Source organism: Rhinopithecus bieti, unplaced genomic scaffold, assembly GCF_001698545.2.
Source record: "Rhinopithecus bieti isolate Rb0 unplaced genomic scaffold, ASM169854v2 scaffold_35950, whole genome shotgun sequence".
NCBI lineage: Eukaryota > Metazoa > Chordata > Mammalia > Primates > Cercopithecidae > Rhinopithecus > Rhinopithecus bieti.
In genome coordinates, this window is record NW_016815506.1 from 1204051 (window position 1) to 1231106 (window position 27056).

The 27056-nt window shown below is 44.9% G+C and overlaps 1 protein-coding gene across 7 annotated transcripts in view; it reads left to right on the forward strand.

Annotated features, from left to right (window-relative positions):
- Positions 1 to 11852: 11852 nt before the first annotated feature.
- HSD17B6 (hydroxysteroid 17-beta dehydrogenase 6) overlaps positions 11853 to 27056 on the forward strand; it is a 28335-nt gene continuing 13131 nt past the window's right edge. The window contains exons 1-3 of one of the 7 annotated variants that reach the window (XM_017853374.1): positions 12013 to 12149; positions 13703 to 13770; positions 21473 to 21802. In XM_017853374.1, the coding sequence (XP_017708863.1) occupies positions 13764 to 13770; positions 21473 to 21802 (337 nt within the window). In that variant the 5' untranslated portion in view covers positions 12013 to 12149; positions 13703 to 13763. Of the gene's footprint in view, positions 12150 to 13702; positions 13771 to 21472; positions 21803 to 27056 lie in introns of all 7 variants that reach the window. The other 6 variants (XM_017853378.1, XM_017853379.1, XM_017853380.1 and 3 more) reach the window with 6 other exon arrangements.

The following is a 27056-nucleotide window of genomic DNA, read 5'->3' on the forward strand; positions in this document are numbered from 1 at the left end:
GGGCGGAGGCCAGCTGTCAGCCCGGGTTGCTGCCCGCCGTCTGCCGGGGCCGCCGGGAATTGTAGTTTCCACTTGGTGCGGGCGGGGACTGCGGAAGACGCAGCAGTTGACGCTCTGCACACGCGCTCGGGCACCAAGGCCATCGCTCTTGTGGGCAGAAGGCCGCGTCCATTCCAGGAAGAAGATCTTCTTCGGAAATGCGAGACCTATAGCATGTTGATTTAGGTTATTAAGATGAAGTAAAAAGGATGTTCCACGCAAACTTTTTGGATGTTTTAGAAATAGCACCAGTATCTTTTAAAAACGTTTGGAGGCCGGCGCGGTGACTCATGCCTGTAACCTCAGCACTTTGGGAGGCCAAGGCAGGAGGATCGCTTGAGGCTAGGAGTTCGATACCGGTCGGGGCAACATTGTGAGATCTGTCTCTACACACACACACACACACACACACACACACACACACCCCTAGCCAGTAGTAGTTGCGTGCGCCTATAGTCCCAGCTGCCCCAGAGGCTGAAGCGGGGCGGGGCGGGAGTGGCGGGTTGGGGGAGGCTGACGGGCGGCGCGGGGCGGGGCGGGGGGGCGATCAATCGCTTGAGCCTGGGAGGTCAAGGCTGTTGGGAGCCATGATAGTGCCACTGCACTACAGTCTGGGCAACAGAGAGAGACCGTGTCTAAAAAAAAAAAGTTTTGGAAATTAGTTCTGTATGGAATTTCATGAATTACTAGATCCAATATGTGGAAATAAACAAATATCAACCAAATGAGAAAAGCATAGGCTATTTATTCAGAGCTTACTATAGCAAGGGAGTCAGCCATCATCACTTGCATTTGGTAGGGACTCAAAGGCAGGCAGAGGATTAGGAAAACTATAAAAAAGGGAAGCCGTCAAGGTGTTCTTTGATTGGAGGCTGTTGGCATGGAGAAGCTGTACCTGGGCTAACGAGTAGTAGGATGCGGTATGTGATTGGTTTAGGGGTGGATGTCTGGCTTTCTTTGGTTGGACCTATGTTAGAAGCTGTGACAAAATTAAGGAAGCTGTAAGATACTAGTTAAGGCATTTGGGCCCATTGCTATAGGGGTTGTTGTTTGGCCTCCAGTATCATCATTAGAGATAGCAGTTTGATTTTCTACAAGTCTGACTTGTAGCAAGCTTGCTTCCTGTGCTGTTTATTATAGATAAGGGGGTTCGTTTCTGCTGTTCATATATTCAGTCTCTCAAATAGAACGCCCAGGTATAAGAAAATATGAATTATAGGAGGCTTGCGGAATCATGGAGAGCTTTACAAGTATGAAGGGAACCCATTTGCTATTGATGTGCAGATCTGCCAATCACTCTTTTTTTTTTTGGCACGGAGTCTTGCTCTGTGGCCCAACCTGGAGTGCAGTGGCGCCATCTCGGCTCACTGCAAGCTCTGCCTCCCAGGTACAGGCCATTCTCCTGCCTCAGCCTCCCGACTAGCTGGGACCACAGGCGCTGGCCACCATGCCCGGCTAATTTTTTGTATATTTAGTAGAGACAGGGTTTCACCGTGTTAGCCAGGATGGTCTCGATCTCCTGACCTCGTGATCTGCCCACTTTGGCCTCCCAAAGTGCTGGGATTACAGGCATGAGCTACTGCGCCTGGCCAAGATCTGCCCATCACTCTTACTGTGTAATGATACCTATGGCAATTGTGGGCTAGAGTGGGCAGTCACGTGAATTAACATGTCACATGAAAACCATAGTTTTATTTTATTTTACTTATTTTTTTGAGACGGAGTCTTGCTCTGTTGCCCAGGTTGGAATGCAGTGGTGCAATCATGGCTCACTGCAACCTCGGTCACCCAGGCTCAAGCAATTCTCATGCCTCAGCCTCCCAAAGGGCTAGGATTACAAGTGTGTGCTGCCATGCCCAGCTAATTTTTGTATTTTTAGTAGAGACAGGGTTTCACTAGGTTGGCCAGGCTGGTCTGAAACTCCTGGCCTCAAATGATCCATCTGCCTTGGCCTCCTAAAGTGTTGGGATTACTGGTGTGAGCCACTGTGTCTAGCTTTGCCTTGCACTTTTATCTTATGGAGATGGTTTCTCTCCTTAAACCTCATGAACCAACTTCTGCTGGCTTCAAACTTCTGCAGCTTTCTCACCTGTCTCAGCTTTCATATAATTAAAGAGGGTAGCCTTGCTGTGGGTGAAGCTTTGGCTTAAGGGAAGTTATGGCTGGTTTGATCTTCTATTCAGCCTACTAAAAGTTTCTCCATATCAGCAATAAGGCTGTTTCACCTTCTTATCATTTGTGTGTTCCCTGAAGTAGCACTTTTAATTTTCTTCAGGAACTTTTCCAGGAAGGAACTTTTTCAGGCCAGGCCTGATAGCTCACACCTGTAATCCCAGCTCTTTGGGAGGCCAAGGTGGGTGGATTGCTTGAGTCAGGGAGTTCAAGACCAGCTTGGGCAACATGGCAAAACCCTGTCTCTACCAAACCAAATCAAAGAAACAAAAAAGCCCAGAAAAATTAACAGGGTGTGGTGGCATGCATCTGTGGCCTCAGCTGTTCAGCAGGCTGAGGTGGGAGGATCGCTTGAGTCAGACAGGCAGAGGTTGCAGTGAGCCAATATCGTGCCATTGCACTCCAGCCTGGGTGACAGAGTAAGACCCTGCCTCAAATTTAAGGCCAAGTGCAGTGGCTCACGCCTGTAATGCCAGCACTTTGGGAGGCCAAGGTGGGAGGATTGCCTGAGTCCAGGAGTTTGAGACCAGCCTGGGCAACATAGCGAGACCTCATCTCTATAAAAACTACAAAAATTAGTCAGGTGTGGTGGTGCAGGCCTGTGGTGCCAGCTACTTGGGAGGCTGGGGTGGGAGGATCACTTGAGCCCAGGAGGCGGAGGGTGCAGCGAGCCAGGATTGGGACACTGCACTCCAAGCTGGGCAACAGACTGATACCCTTTTTCAAAAAAAAAGAACTTTTCCTTCGTATTTACAACTTGGCTAACTGCTTGGTGTAAGGGGCCTAAGTTTTGGTCTGTCTCAGCTTTCAACATTGCTTTCTCACTAAGCTTAATCATGTCTACCTTTTGATTTAAAGTGAGAGGTGTGGGGCTCTTTTCTTCACTTGAGTACTTAGAGGTCATTGTAGGGTTGTTAATGGGCTTAGTTTCAATATTGTTGCATCTCAGGGAATAGGGAGGCCTGAGGAGAAGGAGAGAGACAGGAGAACAGCAGACTGGTGGAACAGTCAGAACACACACAACATTTATTGATTAAGTTTGTCTTCTTATATGGGCACAGTTCGTTGCACCCGCAAACAATTACAACAGTACATCAAAGATCACTGATCACGGATCACTGTAACAGGTACAATAATAATGAAAAAGTTTGAAATATTGCAAGGATTACCAAAATGTGACATAGAGACATGAAGCAAACACATGCTATTGGAAAAATTGCACTAATAGACTCACTCTATGTAGGGTTGCCACAAAGCTTCAATGTGTAAAAATGCAATATCTATGGAGCATAATAATATGTGAAGCACAATAAAATGAGGTATGCCTGTACATAGCTTTTGCCATGATGTCAGTTACCATTTAATGAATTTATCCCTCATGAGAACTCTATGTGATAGGTGTTATAGGATACATTATCCCTATTTTCTTTTTCTTTTTTTTTGAGACAGAGTCTTGCTCTGTCACCCAGGCTGGAGTGCAGTGACTCGATCTCTGCTCACTGCAAGCTCTGTCTCCTGGGTTCACGCCTTTCTCCTACCTCAGCCTCCCGAGTAGCTGGGACTACAGGCGCCCGCCACCACGCCTGGCTAATTTTTTTTTTGTATTTTTTTAGTAGAGACGGAGTTTCACTATGTTAGCCAGGATGCTCTCGATCTCCTGACCTCGTGATCTGCCCACCTCAGCCTTCCAAAGTGCTGGGATTATAGGTGTGAGCCACTGCACCCACCCTCCTTTTTTTTTTTTTACCCTTTTCCTGTTTAGAAAAAAAAAAGTGCAGCTCGCTGCCGGCACTCATTTAATTTTACATAAGCACACTCTTTGAGGCTGAAACAAATCTGACTGATTTTCAATGTCAAAATAAAATATAAAAACTGTTCTTGGACTTCCTTCCTTCCTTCCTTCTTTCTTTTTTTTGAGATAGAGTCCCACTCAGTCACCCAGTCTGGAGTGCAGTGGTGCAATCTTGGCTCACTGCACCCTCTGCCTCCTGGGCTCAAGTCATTCTCCTGCCTCAGCCTCCCGAGTAGCTGGGATTACAGGTGCCCGCCAACATGCCTGGCTAATTTTGTATTTTAGTAGAGATGGGGTTTCACTATGTTGGCCAGGCTGGTCTTGAACTCCTGACCTCAGGCGATCTGCCTGCCTCAGCCTCCCAAAGTGCTGGGATTACAGGTAGGAGCCACCGCGCCTGGTCTCTTGGAGTTATTTCTAAACAGAACTAACATTAAAGTCATTGGAATAATTAGAATCGTTGTTTTGGAAAAATCGGGTTCATCAAATGAATCTTTGGCCAACAATTGTTCAAGAATGATGTTAACATCATACATAGGAATTCAGCATTTTCTAGGATTTGACAGTTTTAGTGATCAGAATTACTGTATTTTGTAAGTGGAAATACCACTACTGAAAATAGAATGCTGTGTCTTTTGTTTCCAAACATTATATTAGAGCAATGTGAAAATAATAATAACAGTGAGATATTTCACAGCAAAGTTATATCTGGATAAATGCTGCAGCTACAAGTGCTGCCAGCAAGTATTCTTGGGGCAAATAGGAAAAGGGCTAAATTTAAAATTTATTGTTATTTTTATTTTTTGTAGAAATGGGATCTCACCATCTTGCCCAGGCTGGTCTCGAACTTCTGGGCTCAAGCAATCAGCCCACCTCGGGCTCCCAAAGTGCTGGGATCACAGGCATGAGCCACCATGCCCAGCCTTTTCCTATTTTAAAGAAGGGGGAATATGCAGACAACTTAAGTAAATTTGTCCAAAGTCACACAGCTGGTAAGTGGGTAAGTGGGAGAGACATTAAGCAGAGAATCAGAAAAATTGGCTCTAGAGTATGTGCGTTTAACCCCAAAACTATATGCTGTATCTCTACAGGGAGTCATTGGGAAGGTTAAATGAGATAAACTAAGGAATGTCTGGCACACACACTCAATAGTTCAGAACCACTCAATGTGAGAAAGCTATTATATCATTCTTTTTTTCTTTTGTGAGACAGAGTTTCACTCTGTAGCCCAGGCTGAAGTGCAGTGGCACAATCCCGGCTCACTGCAAGCGCCGCTTCCCTGGTTCATGCCATTCTCCTGTCTCAGCCTCTGGAGTAGCTGGGACTACAGGCGCCCACCACCACGCCCGGGTAATTTTTTGTATTTTTAGTGGAAATGGGGTTTCACCGTGTTAGTCAGGATGGTCTCAATCTCCTGACTTCGTGATCCACCCACCTCAGCCTCCCAAAGTGCTGGGATTACAGGCATGAGCCACCTCGCCTGGCCGAAAGGTATTATATCTTAAAAGTGCCCTGGGCCGGGTGAGGTGGCTCACGGCTGTAATCCCAGCACTTTGAGAGGCTGAGGCGGGCAGATCACGAGGTCAGGAGAACAAGACCATCCTGGCCAACATAGTGAAACCCCATCTCTACTAAAAATACAAAAATTAGCTGTGTGGCACGCTGGCCTATGATCCCAGTCCTCGGGAGCATGACGGCAGATGAGAAGTCACTGGAGGTTTCAGTGAGCCGAGATGGTGCCACTACACTGCAGCCTGGCGACAGAGTGAGACTCCGTCTCAAAAAAAAAAAAAAAAAAAAAAAAAGGTGCTCTGGCATAGAGGCCTTTATCTCAAATGCCACTGGGAGGCGGTATCATCATTCAGTTTGTTTCCCTTTGTGCTTTCATCCACATAGGTGCAAACCCCTTTTCTCCTTCAATCCTTTCACTACCTGGCTCTACCATCCTTTTAAGTCTTTTTTGGGAGTATATCTATCAGCCTCAAGTTTCTCTCCCCATGTTGTTTGCAGACTTTGACACTTGCCTCACAGATTGCCTGTATAGTTTAAGTCCTATTGTTATTCTGGATGTTTTTGGCATCTAAAAGGATGATCTGTTCTGTAAAGGTATGGTTAATTCAGTCATTCATGAATTCATTCATTTATTCCACAAATAGGTAATGAACGTATGTGTTGGGCACTGAGATGAACTGTGGGGAAAATAATTAATGACATGGTTTCTGCCTCTGAGAAAGTTATAGCATACTAGGGGCAACAGACACAAATAAAAAAGTGTAATGAATGAGCCAGGCACGGTGGCTCATGTCTGTAATCCTAGCACTTTGGTAGGCTGACTCAGGTGGATCACTTGAGCTCAGAAATTTGACACCAGCCTGGCCAATATGGCGAAACCGCGTCTCTACAAAAAATACAATAATTAGTGTGGCATGGTTGCTCATGCCTGTAGTCCCAGGTACTTGGGAGGCTGAGGTGGATTGCTTGAGTCCAGGAGGTCGAGGCTGCAGTGAGCTGTGATTGCGCCACTGTACTCCAGCCTGGATGATAGAGCAAGACCCTGTCTCAAAAAAAAAAAAAAAAAAAAAAAAAAAAAAAAAGAAAAGGTGTAATGAAGTGTTATAGGTGCATTTTTAACCCAATTGTCTATTTGTTTTGCCATGTTCTTAAGACGTGGATAAGATTGGTACAGGGAACACAGGCACAAAAGTATAAATGTCACTTTTGGGAAGCTGCCAATAGTTTCATATGGACAGACCCCAGACTTCAAGGGAGAGCATAGTGAGAGATGGGGTTAAGAGGTAAGCCATGGTCAGAGCATTGCCTGCCAAGTTAAGGAGTGTGGAAGTAAAAATTTTTCATCATCTACTTTATTTGGTTAAAATGAAAATAAACTATTGATCCTATGAATATTTGATGAGAAGCCTTGGAAGTTAAAATCCTGTTGAAGTAAGTTGCTTGAAAACTTGAAATAAACCTATGTTAGTTATTTTCCTCGTTAATAAAATAAAGAAGAGAAGATTAGAAAATACGTTACAGGACCAACAGCTTTGTATGCCCACTGCACAGCAACAGACCAATACGTTGAGACAGTAGGGTTTGCAGCAGAGAAAGAGTTTAATGATTGCAGGGTGGCTTAGCAAGGAGATGAGAGGAGATCTTCAAGTCCATCTCCCTGAGGAGTTCTGGGCTGGGGTTCTTAAGGGGATTGTGGAGAGTGAGGGGGTGGAAAATTGGGGTCATTGAGTAGTTGGGGTCAAGGGGATAAAGTCGTCAGGATGTGGAAACTGCATTCTTTGGTGAGTCAGCTCCTCGTATGATGCTTCAGAACTGCTGATGTCAATAGGGTCCTTCAGATCCACTGATGTCATTAGTTTCACTGGTGTGTAGGACCTGAAAGGATATCTCAAATGGAAAACAACATTTTATAATGTTCAAGTTGTCATCTATAATAGAGCAGTTAAGGGGAACTACACTATCCAATCTGTGTGATTCTAGGACAATATGCCCTAAACAACGATGAGAGAGCAGGTCAGAAAGCCAGCTGACATAATGACTTATGCTGAATGTGTAGCAAGCTTGGTTTATTTTCATTTCTTTCCGTCTCTTCTTTCCTGATTAATTTTAAAAGGTTTATAAGGACAGTTCCAAATATGTTCTATTGACACAGGAGCATAATAAACAAAAGGAGAATGGGGCCAAAGTCACATCTCAGTTTAAATATGATAAGCTCTGTCTCTTGTTATCATAAACTATTGAAAAGTAGCAGAGAGTACTGTCATATTTGTTTAAATGCCGGAGTTTTAGATTGATCTCACAGGAATGTTCCCTCTAACAGAGCACGTGATGATCACAAAGCCAATAAAACATGTTCTGGGACATTGCAATTGCTCTTTAATCTATTTGATGCGTTTGGTATAGTAAACTGAGTTTTTAAAACCTAAACTATAAATTAACCTACCAGACTTTAGATAAGCAATCTGCCAACATAAATATTGTGTAGGTTCTTTTGTTAGCCATAAAGCTATACATCTTTTGGCTCTAGCTGTCTTCTAGTAGACTGCTTCACATAAAGGATTCGCAGATTCACATTAAAGCACAACATCGTCTTGTTCCTTCACAGGAATTTGGATTTGTCTGAAGACAATGGGAAGCCATGGAAGGTTTTTTTTTTTTTTTTTTTTTTGCGATGACTCTTGGGTTCAAGCAATTCTCATGCATCTGCCTCCCGAGTAGCTGGAATTACAGGCGTGTGCCACCATTCCCAGCTAATTTTTTTGTATTGTTAGTAGAGGTGGGGTTTTGCCATGTTGGCCAGGCTGGTCTCGAACTCCTGACCTTAAGTGATTCACCTGCCTTGGCCTCCCAAAGTGCTGGGGTTACAGGCGTGAACCACCGTTTCTGGCCCATGGAAGGGTTTTAAGCAGAGTAGAAACATAATCAGAGTTGTGTTTTATTTATTTATTTATTTATTTGATAGCGTCTCACTCTGTCATCCAAGCTGGAGTGCAGTGGCATGATCATGGCTCACTGCAGCCTCCACCTTCCCAGGCTCAGGTGATCCTCCCACCTCAGCCTCCTGAGTAGCTGGGATTATGGGAGTATGCCACCACACCCAGCTAAGTTTTGTATTTTGTGTAGAGACGGGGTTTTGCCATGTTGGTCAGGCTGGTCTCGAACTCCTGGGCTCAAGTGATCTTCCCACCTCAGCCTTCCAAAGTGCTGGGATTACAGGTGTGAGCCACCACCCCTGGCCTCAGAGTTGTGTTTTATAAATAAACTCTGGAGCCCTGTAGAGGGAAAATAGGAGGGGAGAGAGCAACCAGAGGTGGAGCAATCCTAGCAGACTGTTGCTGGAATCCAGGTGAGAAATACTCATGGCCTGAACTAAGGCAGTAAAGTGGAGACGGAAGGGATGGGATAGACATAATGACTTAAGGAAGTAGAATTAATACTGATTGGACATGGGGGATGAGGAAGGGGTCTAGGATGATTCCCAGGTTTCAGACTTGGGCAACTGGATGGAAAGGAGTTGTCTGGCATCTATTAGGCACTTACTAAATTTGTTGACTACATGTGCAGATAGGGAATAACATGAAAATAAGGAGGAGGACCAGATTACAGTGAATCATCATTATTTTAGTTTTGAATGTGTTGAGTCTGAGGTACTGCTGTGATTCTCCCTAAGTATGATTTTACTATGGGGTCATACTGTGACTCCTCACATTTAATATAAAATGAAAAATGAGCAAAAGATTTGAATAGGCATTTCACCAAAGAAGGCAAACAAATAGCCAACAAGCACATTAAAGGATGCTCAACATCGTTAGTCATTAGGGAAATGCAAATCAAAATCACAATGAGATATCAATCCATACCAACTAGGATGGCTAATATTAAAAAAGATAATATGGCCAGGTGCGGTGGCTCATGCCTGTAATCCCAGCACTTTGGGAGGCCAAGGTGAGTGGATCACTTGAGGTCAGGAGTTCGAGATCAGCCTAGTCAACATGGCGAAACCTCGTCTCTACTAAAAATACAAAAATTAGCCAGGCATGGTGGCATGCACCTGTAATCCCACCTACTCAGGAGGCTGAGGTGGGAGAATCCCTTGAATCCAGCATGCAGAGGTTGCAGTGAGCTGAGATCGCACCACTGCCCTACAGCCTGGGCGACCGAGCGAGACTTCCTCTCAAAAAATAAATAAATAAATAAATAAAGATAGTGTTGGTGAGCATGTGGAGAATTTGGAATCCTCATATGAAGCTGGTGAGATTGTAAAATGATGCAGCCTCTTTGGAAAACAGTTTGGGGACTTCCTCAAAATGTTAAAAATAGAGTTATCATTTGACCCAGCAACTTCACTCTTAGGGTATATATATTCAAGAGAATTGAAGGCATATGTCTACACAAAAAACCTATATGTAAATATTCATTTCAACATTATTCATAGTAACACAAAAAAGCAGAAACAACCCAAATGTTTATCAACTGATGAATGCATAAACAAAATGTGGAATAGTCACACAATGGAATATGATTCAGACATTAAAATGAAGTACTGATAAATAGATGAACCTTGAAAACATTATGCTAAACAGAAGAAGCCAGTCACAAAGGCCACATATTGTGTGATTCCATTTATATGAAATGTCCAGAATAGGCAAATCCACAAACATGGAAAGTAGATTACTGGTTGCCAGGAGTGGGGTGGGGGAGCAAAGAATGGGAGGTGACTGCTAAGGAGTATGGGGTTCTTTTTTTTTTTCTTTTTCTTTTTTTTTGAGACCGAGTCTCGCTCTGTCGCCCAGGCTGGAGTGCAGTGGCCGGATCTCAGCTCACTGCAAGCTCCGCCTCCCGGGTTTACGCCATTCTCCTGCCTCAGCCTCCCGAGCAGGTGGGACTACAGGCCCCGGCCACCGCGAGTGGCTAGTTTTTTGTATTTTTTTTTAGTAGAGACGGGGTTTCACCATGTTAGCCAGGATGGTCTCCATCTCCTGACGTCGTGATCCGCCCGTCTCGGCCTCCCAAAGTGCTGGGATTACAGGCTTGAGCCACCGCGCCCGGCCGAGTATGGGGTTCTTTTGGGGGTAATAAAAGTGTTCTGAAACTAGATAGTGACGATTGTTGCACAACCCTGTGAATATACTAAAACCCACTGAATTGTACACTTCAAAAGAGTGAGTTGTATGATATGTGAATTATGCCTCAATAAAGCTGTTATAAAATATATATATATATGTACGACCCTAGGTCCAGGGCTCAAGCTATTCTTTCAGAAAGGTGACTGAGCCAGCCCCAGTTTGCAGCAGCTGATCTCAGGTTGGCAGTCTTAAGAAGTGGGCTTTGCTAAAATCAACGTGCCCTCCGACCCCTTTCCAGCAGGGGATTTGCATTCCAGCATTCCAATTTAAATTAGAGGATGGGGCCAGGCACGGTGGCACATGCCTGTAGTCCTAGCACTTTAGGAAGCTGAGGCAGGCAGATTGCTTGAGCCCAGGAGTTCGAGACCAGCCTGGGCAAGCTGGTGAAACCCCATCTCTACAAGAAAAAAAAAGAAAACAACAACAACAACAACAACAACAACAAAAACCCCCAAAATTAGCTGGGCATGGTGGCCTACGCCTTTAGTCCTAGCTACTCTGGAGGCTGAGGTGGGAAGATCACTTGAGCCTGGGAGGTCGAGGCTGCAGTGAGCCCAGATTGTGCTACTGCACTCCAGACTGGGTGACAGAGGGAAACCCTGTCTCAGTAAATAAATAGAGGGCTGGGTGCGGCGGCTCATGCCTGTAATCCCAGCACTTTGGGAGGCCAAGATGGGTGGATCACTTGAGGCCAGGAGCTCGAGACCAGCCTGGCCAACTTGGTGAAACCCCATCTCTACTAAAAATACAAAAATTTCTACAGGCACCTATAATCCCAGCTACTCCAGAGGCTGAGGCAGGAGAATTGCTTGATCCAAGGAGGTGGAGGTTACAGTGAGCTGAGATCGTGCCACTACACTCCAGCCTGGGTGACAGAGCGAGAGTCTGTCTCAAAAAAAAAAAAAAAAAAATTAGAGGATGTGGGCTGAGGAGCATATAAGACTCTCTGTCTGGTCAGGGCAACTCTTTTCTTTCTTTCTGCTTTTCTTTTTTTTTTTTTTGGGGAAGGGGTCTTGCTCTGTCACCCAGGCTGGGGAAAGTGGCCGGATCTCAGCTCACTGCAAGCTCCGCCTCCCGGGTTTACGCCATTCTCCTGCCTCAGCCTCCGGAGTAGCTGGGACTAGTTTTTTGTATTTTTTAGTAGAGACAGGGTTTCACCATGTTAGCCAGGATGGTCTCGATCTCCTGACCTCATGATCCGCCCATCTCGGCCTCCCAAAGTGCTGGGATTACAGGCTTGAGCCACCGCGCCCGGCCATTCTTTCTGCTTTTCATTTTGGCAATAACAAATCTGATTCTGCAGCTGATCAAGGACGACACTGGTGAGAACCCTGTGAGGGGGTGGAGCAGCCTGGACTCTTACCACGAGAGGGAGGTGTTGTGAAAACAGTGCGGAGGATGGGGTGGGCAGCAGTTGGGGCAGGAGAAAGCTGACTGCTGCCTGGTGTGCAAAGAAGTCCTTCCAAGTCTCCAGGACTGGACTCTTCCTGAGCAAGTCCGGTGTGTAGGTGTGTAGGGGTGGTGTGTGTGTGTGTGTGTGTGTGTGTATGTGTAGGGGATACGGTCTGTTTGGAGACAGGTTTTGATTATGATTTTTTATCATCTTAAAAGATCTTCAACTTTGATTCCTGAAAGAAATTTTGTCACGATTGCTTGCTCTGCTTTTTTGATCTTTACTCCCAAGAAGTTTGGGAGAGTACTGGTTACAAGTTGGGAGTGATTTCATACTTAAAAATAGGGACCCTGGGTATGCTCTGAAAATGGGATTCTCGGCGGTGGGGGAAACAAGCTCTTTCATGGTTAATGTTGATAGCTGTTGGGTAAGTTCATGAAACTTTGGGTAAGCGGAAAGGGGCCTTCTGTGATTGGGCCAAGATTCCAGAACTCTGAGAGGTTGAGGAGCGAGGATCCCTTAAACTCAAGAGTTTGGGACCAGCGTGGTCAACATGGTGAAATCCCATCTCTACAAAAAATACAAAAACTTAGCTAGGTGTGGTGGTGCACACCTGTGGTCCTAGCCACTTGGGAGGTTAGGACCTCAGTATAGTGTAGTGGTTAGATGCAAGGCTTCTGCAGGTGAACACTCTGGATTTGATTGTGTCTCTACTATTCACTCTGTTTCACCTTGGAAAAGTCACTTAATTTTTGCCTTAATCTGTGCTTCAGTTTCCTCATGTGAAAAATGGGCATAATAATTGCATATACCCTCTATTGTCTGTATATATATTATATATACATACACACACACACACACACACACATACACACACACACGGTTTCAAACAGTGCCTGGCAAGGAAAGTTCTCTGTAACTGTTTACTATTATTATTATGTGTCAAGCTGAAGAGTTCTGACTTTATCCTGTGGGTGACAGGGAGTCACAGACAGAATCCAACGAGAGCATAGCACAATCTGAAAGCAATCTCCTTCTTCACCGAAGGTCAGGTTAGAATCTAAAAATCAGATAAAATCATAAGAAAAAAGAAGGGAGGATCACCTGAGCCCAGGAGGTTGAGGCTACAGTGAGCTGTGATTGCACCACTGCACTCCAGCCTATGCGACAGACAGACCCTGCCTCAAAAAAAAAAAAAAAAAAAAAAAAAAAAAAAAAAAAAAAAAAAAAAAAAATCAAAAAGAAAAGAAAAAACAATTATTGACTTGAAGAATACTTAGTCTGTATGCCCAAGGTGGGAAGAAAACAATGTCATGGTGGATCAGTTCAGGGAGCCATGTGCTGTTTACAGACTTGCTCTTAGGATCAGTGACTAAACTGATTGGAGTTTATAGACAAACCCAGATCTAAAGATTTTAACCAAAGAAGGGAAAGAGGTCCTTTGCTTGAGACAGAAGAAAGTTAAGGTGCATGAGCTGGTCCAGAATAGTGATAAAGAGCTGATAGAAATGATTAAGGATGTTGCAATATGTGGAATTATGCATACTACAGAAAAGTGGTGGTGTAAGGCACCAGATAACGCACATTCCCATGGCACAGTTTCCTTCTGTGAAAGCTCAGGGAAATAGACAGGTTTTCATTTTGGCAATAACAAATCTGATTCTGCAGCTGATCAAGGACGACACTGGTGAGAACCCTTTGAGGGAGTGGAGCAGCCTGGACTCTTACCATGAGAGGTAAGGTCTTATGGTAAGAGAGAGAGAAAGGTCTCAGATGGCAATAATAAGATAACAATGACCCAAAATAATACTAATATCTAACAATTATGTATTGCTTTACATGCATTAACTCATTTAACCCTCTCAATAAATCACTGAGGTTTCTTTTTCCCATTTTGAAGATGAGCACACAGGAACAGAGGCCAATTCATTTACCCAAGGCTGCAGAACAAGTAAATGTCAAAGGCTGATTTTGAACCCAGGCCATCTGGCCTCAGAGTCTATGCTCATGATTCTATTTTTTATTTTTTTCTTTTGAGACAGAGTCTCACTCTGTCTTCCAGACTAGAGTACAGTGGCGTGATCTCAGCTCATTGCAGCCTCTGCCTTCCAGGTTCAAGCTATTCTCCTGCCTCAGCCTCCTGAGTAGCTAGGAATACAGGTGCCCACGACCACACCTGGCTAATTTTTGTATTTTTAGTAGAGTTGGGGTTTTGCTGTGTTGGCCAGGCTGGTCTTGAACTCCTGGCCTCAAGTGATCTGCCTGCCTCAGCCTCCCAAAGTTCTGGGATTAAAAGCATGAGCCACTGTGCCTGGCCTAATGATTCTATTTAAGAAAAATTTTTTTAGGCTGGGTGCGGTAGCTCACGTCTGTAATCCCAGCACTTTGGGAGGCAGAAGCAGGCGGATCACAAGGTCAGGAGTTCGAGACCAGCCTGGACAATATGGTGAAACCTTGTCTCTACTAAAAAAATACAAAAATTAGCCGGGCATGGTAGTGCATGGCTGTAGTTCCAGCTACTCGGGAGGCTGAGGCAGGAGAATCACTGGAACCCGGGAGGCGGAGGTTGCAGTGAGCCGAGATCATGCCACTGCACTCCAGCGACAGAGTGAGATTCCATCTCAAAACAAACAACAACAAAAAAACCCCAACAATCCTTTTTTTTTCTTATTATCTATCTATTGATTTTTCCAAACAGGGTCTTGCTCTGTTGCCCAGGATAGAGTGCAGTAGTGCAATCATGGCTCACTGCAACCTCGACCTCCCAGGCTCAAGTGATTCCCCTCTCTGTCAGCCTCCAGAGTAGCTGGGTCTACAGGCAGTCTCCACCATGCCTGCCTAATTTTTGTATTTTTTGTAGAGATGGGATTTCACCATGTTGCTCAGGCTGGTCTCGAACGCCTCAAGGAATTCGCCTACCTCAGCCTTCCAAAGTATTGGGATTGCAAGTGTGAGCCACTGTGCCCAGCCTCATGATTCTTACTATCCACACAATCAGTTGGTTGGGCCGGCGAAGCTCATCAGAGAGGTTACTTGGAAAGAAAGAAAAGGAAAAGGTAGTCAGGGAATCATCCAGAGTAGTCTTGTTGGTATCCCGTTTTTATTTATTTATTTATTACTTATTGAGACGGAGTCTCGCTCTGTCACCCAGGCTGGAGTTGCTGTGGGCCGGATCTCAGCTCGCACTGCAAGCTCCGCCTCCAGAGTTCACGCCAATTCTCCTGCCTCAGGCTCCGGGTAGCTGGGATACAGGCGCCGCCCACCTCACCCGGCTAGTTTTTTTGTATTTTTTAGTAGAGACGGGGTTCACCGTGTTAGCCAGGATGGTCCTCGATTCCTGACCTCGTGATCCGCCCGTCTCGGCCTCCCAAAGTGCTGGAATTTACAGGCTTGAGCCACCGCGCCTGGCCCAAGCTCTTTGGTTTTCGATGGAAACATAGGCAGTGTGAGAAAAGAGGGAAGGGGAGAAAAGGGTTAAGATCCAATCATGAGGGCTTTACAACTAAGGTTTTAGATTTAGATTTCAGTAGGTGAATGCTATTTCAGGGAGTGACATCGCAGACTGCCACTTTAGGGAAATTAACCAGACGACCTATGGGATGAGAGGGGAAGTGGAGAGTGACACTGTGGTAGTTAGTGAGAAAGCTTCTGTGATAGGCCAATCAAGGGCATTGAGGAGTCCCTTGCATTTAGGGTGGTAAGAAGGGGAGAGGAGGAGCTGGGAGGGGAGAAGGGAAAGGGACACTGGTCTGTGACGCTGTAGGAGAACGGGAGTAGAGCATCTTAGAAGTGAAGGGAGAAGCGTGTTCTTCATATTGGGTAGTCAGAGGGATAAACCCATGGTTTCTGACTGTGAGAACAGGAGCCGAGGGGCAAACGTTTTAGGCACACTGGGCCTGACCATGAAAAGTCAGCTGGTTTTTTGTATTTTTGTAGAGATGGGCTCAGTTATGTTGCCCAGGCTGGTCCAAAAAGGGAAAAGGCAGTGTATTGTGTGTTTAGATGCAAAGGCTTCTGCAGGTGAACACTCTGATTTGATCCCTGTCTCAATATTCACTCTGTTTCACCTTGGAAAAGGTCCACTTAATTTATTGGCCTTAATCTGTGCTCAGTTCTTCATGTGAAAACATGGGCATAATGATTGCATATACCCTCTATTGTGTGTATGTATATTTATATATACATACACACACACAGCATATACACACACACACCACACACACGGTTTCAAATAGTGGCCTGGCAAGCGAAAGTTCTCTATACTGTTCATATTATTGTTATGTGTCAAGCTGAAGAGTCTGACTTTATCCTCGTGGGTGACAGGGAGTTCACAGGACAGAATCCAACGAGAGCACAGCACGTCTGAAAAGCAATCTCCTTCTTCACCGAAGGTTAGGTTAGAATCCTAAGAATCAGATAAAATCATAGAAAAAAGAAGGTGCTAAATATTGTAGTGAGGTCTGAGGAGAAGAGAGAGAGGAAGGCCTTGAATTATCTGCTTTAATAAGGTTCCTTGGTGAGATGTGAGAGAGATTTCCATGAGAGTGATGGGAATGAACGGTGAAGTGCAAGAGCTCGTGGGTGGCAAGAAAGAAAATAGAGGGCCTGTGCTTGCCCTTTGAATGTTTCGGCCATTATGGGGAAGAGAGAGAATGGTTATTTAAACGGGTGGCAGGTTAGGATGGTCTTAGGAGGAAGAAAGTAGAAGAAAGAGGATATAGACAATATAGAGACATTAGAGGCAGATACCCTCACTGGGGCCCTGGAACCCCCTGAGATGACAGGCAAAATGTTGTGGTATGAATTAGAGTGTCCAGGTTGAGCTGATCTGGATTTTGGCAGGGAGGCAATCAATGTATGCTCATCTGTGGAGGAAGAGGAGCTAGGTAAACATGAGGTTGTGGAAAATTTGAAGGTTTAGTAAAGATCTTGGATCAGTGTTGTTGGAAATAATAAGGGAAACGGTCAAATGGAGGCAAACAGAAGGTTTGCCTGGTATGGGGGGCGGGGAGACCCAGTTTGAGATAGGATAACATTGATTTGTTGTATAAAAGTTTGTTTATCTGGTCTTTCTCTAGCACCACTTGGCAGCTGCAGCTAGAGAACAGGGATGGTTAAAGCTTTGGGGTGATAGTGAAGCATCCCTAAAGTGGCCAACTATGAGAACCTATGACTGAATAAGAAGGCAAATGAAACTGTTGAGAGGATTGCAGTAATAGAAGAGAGGCTGAGGAAAAGGAAGGCAGAGCAGGAAGGAAAAATGTGGGGGGTGGGGGGGAGGGGAAAGCCCCAAAGATAGGATAGGGCTGTGCAGAGAGGGCAATTCACGCTTTTCAAGGTTTTTTTTTTTTTTTTTTTTTTTTTTTTTTGGCAGTGTCTCACTCTGTCACTTAGGCTGGAGTGCAGTGGCGTGATCTTGGCTCATTGCAACCTCCACCTCCCAGGTTTAAGCGATCCTTGTGCCTCCGCCTCCCAATTAGCTGGACTACAGGCACTGCCACCACACCTCAGCTAATTTTGTGTTTAGTAGAGATGGGGCTTGGTCATGTTGCCCAGGCTGGTCTGCGAACTCACCGACCTCAGGTGATCTGTCCTTCTCAGCTCCCAGGTGATCTGCCTGTCTCAGCTTCCCAAAGTGCTGGGATTACAAGCGTGAGCCACCGTGCCTGGCCTAGCTTTTCAAGATCTTTGTGGGAGAGTAGCTTCAAGCAATGATGAAGCCCAAGATGGGGATCAGACCTGAAATAAACAGTGGAAGTTCTTAACCTATGCATGTGTGATTATGAAGGTGTTTTCTAGGCTCAACCTCAAAACTCATTAAAGAAAATTAACCAGATAGCATGGTGTATGAGAAAGGAAGAGACTGACAATATGATGTAAGAAAGCTGAATTCTCATTTACCATAGCAGGAAGTTAATTGAGAATGTCAAAAATTGGTAAATCAAGAAATAGCAGCTTAAGTACTGTGTATAAATAATTTGAGTCAAAGGCAAAAACGTAAAGTAATTGCACAGCTTTTGCAGATGAATGGTTTGTAAAAGCAAGCAGGCCACTTTGGGCATTTGGATATTTGAAATATTCGAGGCACATTCAGGTTTGGCCCAGGGTTTGGGATTCCGCCAGGCGTATCTCTTCTGCGTATCTCTTCTGCGTATCCAGGCGTATCTCTTCCTGCTGTTAGGCATGTGATGGCTGAATAGTAATACCGGGGGAGGCTGTGAGGGCCAAGCTTCTCCCTAATGGGGGAAATACGTTTTCATCTTTGACTGGCAACAGAAAATTACCTTTTAGTCAATAAACAGTCAGGATGAAGCTCTCTCTGTTACTGTAGTGCATCAGGGAATGCCCGTTGGGCAGAACAGAGGCAGCTGGCTAGAGAAGACAGAGCTCTCAGATTGGAGAGAAGCAAAGGGCTTCAGAGAAGGAAGGAGAGAGATGGGGGAAGAGGGGAAAAGGAGAGAAAGAGAAGATGGTGGGGGAGGGAGGAGCAATAGATGCCTCTCTCCACTGTTTTCTCCCCCTCACTGTCTCCTTCCATTTTACTTGCCTACACCCTAAGTTGCCCTCTCGCTACTGCCTTCTCTCCTCTCCTTCCCAGACTAGGCTTTTGAAAGAGTCTCCACTCAGCTCCACTTCCTGCCCTCTAATTCATGCAGCAGCCCACTGAAGATTGGCTTCTGTGCCCTGCACTCTCTGAGTCTTCCCATTAAGAGCACCAGTGCCCTCCTATTACTCAGCAGACCTGCTGGTTGCATTGCTGATCCTCATTAAGCCCCCCTTCCCTTGGCTTCCATCAGCTTTCTTTTTCCTACTTCTCTGGCTCATTCTGCCTGCTTTTTTTCTCAGGATATTTTTATTTAGTATAACTTTTTTTTTTTTTTTTTTTTTTTTTTTTTTTTTTTTTTATGGAGTCTCGCTCTGTGGCCCAGGCTGGAGTGCAGTGGCCGGATCCCAGCTCACTACAAGCTCCGCCTCCCGGGTTCATGCCATTCTCCTGACTCAGCCTCCCGAGTAGCTGGGACTACAGGCGCCCGCCACCTCGCCCGGCTAGTTTTTTGTATTTTTTAGTAGAGACGGGGTTTCACCGTGTTAGCCAGGATGGTCTCGATCTCCTGACCTCGTGATCCGCCCGTCTCGGCCTCCCAAAGTGCTGGGATTACAGGCTTGAGCCACCGCGCCCGGCTATTTAGTATAACTTAATTTATCTAACATTTATTAAGTATCTGCTATGTGCCATTCACTGGGCCAAGTGCAGACTAATATGTAACCTGGGCTCTTAAGGGCCTGATCGTCTAAAAATGGGGAAAAGCAGTACAATGAAGTGCAGCAGGCATCATGATAAACCCAGGCCACAATGGGGACACTAAGGAGGGTATAGTCAATTCTTTTAGACCATGGGGCAGGTTAAATGAAGGTAGGAAAATCTCTTGCCTGGACCATTCTTGTCCCCTCTGTATGTAATCTCTCAGTGCTCACCTATGAAACAGTGTGGCAGCCTTGGAGGTGCATTGCTCAGATCACTCAAGAGAATCTGCTGTGAGGAATGAGGTTGACTTCCAGCCTCCAGTTGTTGCACTCTCTGATCTGCTGTGGTATTTATACTGAGGCATGCTCCTCTTGGGCACTGGTCAGCCAGTGACCAGCAGGATGGCAGTACTGGAGCTGGACCAGTTCGGCCCAATGTGGGACTTCTCCAGTGGCAGTCTTTGCTCAGGCTCATGGGCCTGGCTGAGACTTTCTTGGGGCTCTACTACAGTCTAAAGCTCTTCCTACCTTCTCCTCCTTCTGTTCCCCTCTCCTTCCAGAGGTGTCAGACACAAAGCCAAACCATATCAAAAGGATAATTTAAAAAATAATGTTATAATGCATTGTTGTCAGTCTTCACAATGAGACTGTGAATTCAATGAAGAATGGACTATGTATCGTTCACTCTTGTGTATCAGTGCCTAACACTGTGTCTGACTTAAGTAGTTGTTGAATTAATGTTTGCTGAATGAAAATGATGATTAGGCTGAGACTTAAAAGATAAGCTTTATGGCCGGGCGCGGTGGCTCACGCCTGTAATCCCAGCACTTTGGGAGGCCAAGGTGGGTGGATCACCTGAGGTCAGAAGTTCGAGACTAGCTGGCCAACACGGTAAAACAGTCTCTCCCTACTAAAAATAAAAATTAGCCCAACATGGTAGCATGCGCCTGTAATCCCAGCTACTTGGGAGGCTGAGGCAAGGAGAATCACTTGAACCCGGGAGGTGGAGGTTGCAGTGAGCTGAGATTGCGCCATTGCACTCCAGCCTGGGCAAAAAGAGTGAAACTCTGCTTCAAAAAAAAAAAGTGTTATTTGCCAAGTAGATGAGGGCTACTTCTTTCCAGTAGAAAGAAGTGTGTGCAGAGGCATAAAAAACCTGTGCTTTGCAGGGGACTGAAAGTTGTTTGTTATGGCTAAAGATTAGGATGCAAGAGAGAAGCCTAAGTAGCCAGAGTGCTGGGGACATTCATGTCAAACTAAGGAGTTTGAATTGCATAGACTCACCTCATGCAGGTGTTGTGGTATAGACCTTATGATGCTAGTGGGCCCATACCCATCTTTGACCTCTATCTATGTTGTTATGAATTATGTTAGTTCAGCCAACATGTATAGATTACCAAAAAATGGTGGACTTTGCTCCAGAATTTCATATAGAAACATAGGCATCTGTGAACACTCATTTCAACAATGCTTCTGATTGGTCTAGGTTTACAAATTGCTTTGGCTGCAATAACTCACCCAAACTATTGGATCTCCTAATGGATCTCACTGCCTTCACCACACCTGTTTCATTTATCCTCCACTGCCACTGTGAGACAGATCTTCCTAAAACTTAATCTGGCCACCTGACTCTAGTAGCATACTCTGTTTAATGTCTTCTAGTAGCATACTCTGTCCACAGGATAACATCCAGATTCCGTAGTGTGGCTTCCAAGGTCCTTCATGATTTGGCCCTTCACTACCTCATCTCCAGTCTCTTCCTCTGTATGTTCTGCTTTGCACTCATGCAGAATTGTTTATAGGTCTCAAGAAGTTCTGTGCTGCTCACGACTCCCTTCATGTACACATTGTTAGTGCCTGGAATGTCATCATCTTTATCCACTTTTTGAACTTACCTATCTTATTTGGTAGGAGGTAGTACCAAAATCATTGCTTCTGTGCTAGGCTATTGGTCATCTTCCTTTGTAGACTGTGTGTATACTTTTGTTATGGAACCTTTCACAGTGCATTGGATTTGTTTGGTTACCTCACTGACTTCCCTCTCTAGACTGTGGCTCCTTGAGGGTAGGACCGAGTATTAGTCAATAAAGAGTCCCTATCACCTAGTGCAATACCTGGCACATGGCGAATATTGAATAGATATATTGGTTAAAGAAAAGGAAGGAATAAAATGTTTTCTTTCTATTGAAAAAGAAGGAAGCACCCTCACCATGTGGCTCTACCTGGTGGCCTTTGTGGGCCTGTACTACCTTCTGCGCTGGTACCGGGAGAAGCAGGTGGTGAGCCACCTCCAAGACAAGTATGTCTTTATCACGGGCTGTGACTCGGGCTTTGGGAACCTGCTGGCCAGACAGCTGGATGCACGAGGCTTGAGAGTGCTGGCTGCGTGTCTGACGGAGAAGGGGGCCGAGCAGCTGAGGGGCCAGACATCTGACAGGCTGGAGACGGTGACCCTTGATGTTACCAAGATGGAGAGCATCACTGCAGCTACTCAGTGGGTGAAGGAGCATGTTGGGGACAGAGGTATGAAAAATTTTCTCCTTTCATTATTTAGGCATGAAGATACTAAGGTTATATATACAGTTGTTCCTTGGTGTCTACTGGGGATTGGTTCAAGGACTGCTTGTGGATACTAAAATCCGAGGATGCTCAAATCCCTTATATAAAACAGTGCAGTATTTGGTTATAACCTATGCACATCCTTTAAGTTATAGATACTTTAAATCATGCCTGGGTTACATAAAATGCTAAATACTTTGTAAACGATATGTAAATAGTAGTTATACTGTATTATTTAGGGCAGCCGTCCCCAGCCTTTTTGGCACCAGGAACCAGTTTTGTGGAAGACAATTTTTCCATGGACAGGGAGTGGGGATGGTTTGGGGATGATTCAAGTGCATTGCATTTATTGTGCACTTCATTATATTATTACATTGTAACATGTAATGAAATAATTATACAACTCACCATGATATAGAATCAGTGGGAGCTCTGAGCTTGTTTTCCTATATCTAGACTGTTCCATCTGGGGGTGATAAGAGACACTGACAGATCATCAGGCATTAGATTCTCATCAGGAGTGCACAGGCTAGATCCCTGTCATGTGCAGTTCACAATAGGGTTAGTGCTCCTGTGAGAATCTGCTGCTGCCACTGATCTGACAGGAGGCAGAGCTCAGGCAGTAATGCCCACGATGGGGAGTGACTGTAAATACAGATGAAGCTTTGCTTGCTTGCCTGCCGCTCACCTCCTGCTGTGTGGGCTGGTATCAGTCTGTGGCCCAGGCACTGGAGACCCCTGGTTTAGGGAATAATGACAAGGAAAAAAGTCTATATATGTTCAGTACAGATGCAAATTAAAAATTGTTTTTTCTATCCATAGTTGATTGAATCCATGGATATGAAGGGCTGTGTGTATCAAAAGCTGGGCTCAGAAGGCTGGCCTTCATTTGAAAGACTGTTGAGGTCTTTTGTGGCGTTTCATTTCCTTAACAACGTTTATTTTGAAAAACAATCTCAATAGATTTGAAGCTATTATCTCATATTGCAAGTAGAGTATTTATAAACGTAATTCTTTATATTTGAGGAGTTGGGGTACACTGGCATATCATAGCTCACTGCAGCCTTGATCTCCTGGGCTCAAGCGATCTTCCTGCCTCACCCTCTCAATTAGCTGGGATTAGAGGCGGTTGCCACCATCCCTGGCTAATTTTTTTTTTTTTTTTTAGTAGAAACACGGTCTTGGTATATTGCCCAGGCTAAGACGTTCTTAAGAATCTGATTACCTTCCCTTGGCTGCTACTTAAAATATTAAAATATAGGCATTTCTTGAAGTCAACCTTTGGTCTTTAAAACCTTTAAACCTTTAAAATGTTTTAAAATTTCATTTTATTTAAAAATCAACACACTATTTCTTAGAGAAATTTTAGGTTTATAGAAAATCGAACAGAAAGTACAGAGTTCCTATATACCCCCTCAACAGTTTCCCCCCTTTTTTTTTGAGACAGAGTTTTACTCTGTTGCCAAGGCTGGAGTGCAGTGGCGAAATCTTGGCTCACTGCAACCTCTGCCTCCCAGGTTCAAGCAATTCTCATGACTCAGCCTCCCAGGTAGCTGGGACTAAAGGCACATACCACCATGCCTGGCTAGTTTTTGTATTTTTAGTAGAGACGGGGTTTCATCATGTTAGCCAGGCTGGTCTTGAACTCCCAACCTCAGGCGATCCTCTTGCCTTAGCCTCCCAAAGTGCTGGGATTACAGGCGTGAGACACTGTGCCCACCCAGTTTTCCCTATTATTAACATCTTTCATTGGTGTGATACATTTGTTACAATTGAGCCAATGTTGATATGTTATCGTTAACTGAAGTCCATAGTTTACATTAGGGTTCACTTTGTATTATATAGTTCTATGGGTTTGAACAAATGTGTAATGACAAGTAGCCACCATTATTGTATCACACAGAAAAGTTTCAGTTCCCTAAAAGTCCCCCATACTTTACATATTCATTGCTCCCCACATTCCTGGCAACCACTGCTGTTTTTACTGTCTCCATAGTTTTTCCATTTCCAGATGTCATATAGTTGGAATCATATTTTTTTTTGAGACAGAATTTCACTCTTGCAATGGCATGATCTCAGCTCACTGCAACTTTCACCTCCCGGCTTCAAGCGAGTCTCCTGCCTCAGCCTCCCAAGTAGCTGGGACTACAGGCACGTGCCACCACGCTGGGCTAATTTTTGTATTTTTAGTAGAGATGGGGTTTCACCATGTTGGACAGGCTTGTCTTGAACTCCTGACCTCAGGTGATCTGTCCACCTCGGCCTCCCAAAGTGTTAGGATTACAGGCGTGGGCCATCGCGCCTAGCCAGAATAATATTATATGTAGTCTTTTAGACTGGCTTCTTTCACTTAGCAGTATGCATTTAAGATTCCTTCATATCTTGCCTGTTTTTTTTTTTTTTTTTTTTTTTTTTTTGAGACAGGATCTCCCTCTGTTGCCTAGGCCTGAGTGCAGTGGCCTGATCATGGCTCACTGCAGCCTCACTCTCCTGGGTTCAAGCGATCCTCCCAGCTCAGCCTCTCAAGTAGCTGGAGTACAGGTACACACCACCATGCCTGGCTAATTAAAAAAAATTTTTTTTAGAGATGTTGTCTCACTGTGTCACCCAGGCTGGTCTTGAACTCCTGGGCTCAACTGATCCTCCTACCTTGGCCTCACAGTGTTGGGATTACAGGCATGAGCTACCATACCTGTTCTCCATGTCTTTTCATGGTTTCATAGCTCATTTCTGTTTTTTTGTTTGTTTTGTTTTGTTGAGATGGAAGTCTTCTTCTGTTGCCCAGATTGAAGTGCAGTGGTGCAATCATAGCTCACTGTAGCACTGAATTTCTGGGCTCAAGTGATCCTCTTGCCTCAGCCTCCCAAAGTCCTGGAATTATAGGTATGAGCCACTGCACCAAGCCTGACAGCTCATTTCTTTTTCTTGCTGCATAATATTCCATTGTATGTATGTACCACCGTTTATCATTCACCTATTGAAGGATATCTTGGTTGTTTTCAGTTTTTGGCAATATTAATAAATTCTCTTTTTAAGTTCTATTTTGTCTAGAAATTATTCAACTCCTCTTTGATTCCCTTCTTCTCCTTCTCCCTTGGTTTTTTGATTCAGTAGTTTCTGGTAATTGGATCTCCTAAATAACTCCTCACTCTAGGAGTTGCAAAGTAGCAATGAAATTGCTTCTTTTGGCTGGGCATAGTGGCTACACATCTATAGTTCCAGCTACCTGGGAGGCTGAGGTGGGACTATTGCTTGAGCAGGAGTTTGAGGCTAAGTGGGCTGTGATAGCACTTGTGAATAGCCACTGCACTCCAGCCTAGACAGCACAGTGAGACCCCATCTCTAAAAAGTAAAATCTTGCTTTGCTTGGGTTGCAGGATGTTATTTATTTATTTATTTATTTATTTATTTATTTTTGAGATGGAGTCTCGCTCTGTCACCCAGGCTGGAGTGCGGTGGCGGGATCTCGGCTCACTGCAAGCTCCGCCTCCCTAGTTCACACCATTCTCCCACCTCAGCCTCCTGAGTAGCTGGGACTACAGGTGCCCAACACCACGCCCGGCTAATTTTGTTTTTGTATTTTTATTAGATATGGGGTTTCACCGTGTTAGCCAGGATGGTCTCCATCTCCTGACCTCATGATCCGCCCGCCTCGGCCCCCAAAGTGCTGGGATTACAGGTGTGAGCCACTGTCCCTGGCCTATTTCTTTATTTTTTGAGACAGGGTCCTGCTCTGTCACTCAAGCTGAAGTGCAGTGGCATGGTCGGCTCACTTCAGCCTTGACCTCCTAGGCTCAAGTGATCCTTCTACCTCTTAGCCTCCAGAGTAGCTGGGACTACAGGCGTGCACCACCATGCCTGGCTAATTTTTGTATTTTTTGTAGACATGAGGTTTCTCCATGTTGTCCATGTTGGTCTCAAACTCCTGGGCTCAGGCCATCCACTCGCCTTGGCCTTCCAAAGTGTAAATTTTTTTTTGTTTTTTGGAGATGGAGTTTTACTCTTGTTGCCCAGGCTGGCATGCGACAGTGTGATCTCTGCTCATTGCAATCTCTGCCTTCCAGGTTCAAGTGATTCTCCTGCCTCAGCCTCCCAAGTAGCTGGGATTACAGGCGCCCACCACCATACCCTGCTAATTTTGTAGTTTTAGTAGAGATGGGGTTTCTCCATGTTGGTCAGACTGGTCTCGAACTCCTGACCTCAGGTGATCCACCTGTCTTGGCCTCCCAAAGTGCTGGGATTACAGGTATGAGGCGCTGCACCCAGCCCAAAGTGTAAATTTTTAAAAAAACAATTTACTTTAAACTTGAAAATTTACTGATTTGGCTAAAAAAATTTTGAAAATCTAAAATGTACTTTAAAATATTACTTCCTTCCAGCACTTTGGGAGGCCGAGGTGGGAGGATTGCTTGAGCCCAGGAGTTCGAGACCAGCCTGGGCAACACAGTGAGATACCGTTTCAATTAAAAAAATAATAAAACATTACTTCTTGTCTGAGGATGTTCTTAACTCCCCAAGGCAGAGTCAGAAGTTATGGGTAATTATAGCCTCTTTGCTGTGCATACCCATTTATTTCTATTGTATTATTATTGTTTTCCCATCTGTTAGACTGTAAGCTCCTTGAAGATATGGGCTTCTCTTACTCATTTTTATATTTCCAACTTCTGGCATATTGCCTGGTACATGTTAAGGGCTCAACAAATGCTGAATGAATCCTCTATACTCATACTTTTGTCTATCACCCTTTTTTTTTTTTTTTTTTTGAGGCGGGGTCTCGCTCTGTTGCCCGGACTGGAGTACAGTGGCCAGATCTCAGCTCACTGCAAGCTCTGCCTCCCGGGTTTACGCCATTCTCCTGCCTCAGCCTCCCGAGTAGCTCGGACTACAGGCGCCCGCCACCTCGCCCGGCTAGTTTTGTATTTTAGTAGAGACGGTGTTTCACCATGTTAGCCAGGATGGTCTCGATCTCCTGACCTCGTGATCCACCCGTCTCGGCCTCCCAAAGTGCTGGGATTACAGGCTTGAGCCACCGCGCCCGGCCCTATCACCCTTTTTATCTGTGCCCTTGGTTTCTTACTCCTCACACTTGAATTTCCAACTACCTGCCGCATTTCTCCATCTGGAAATTCTACTAGTGCCTGAAACTCACAAATTCTAAAGGAGTCTTTATTTTCCTCTCAGCTCTTCACCAATTCTTTTTTTTTTTTTTTTTTTTTTG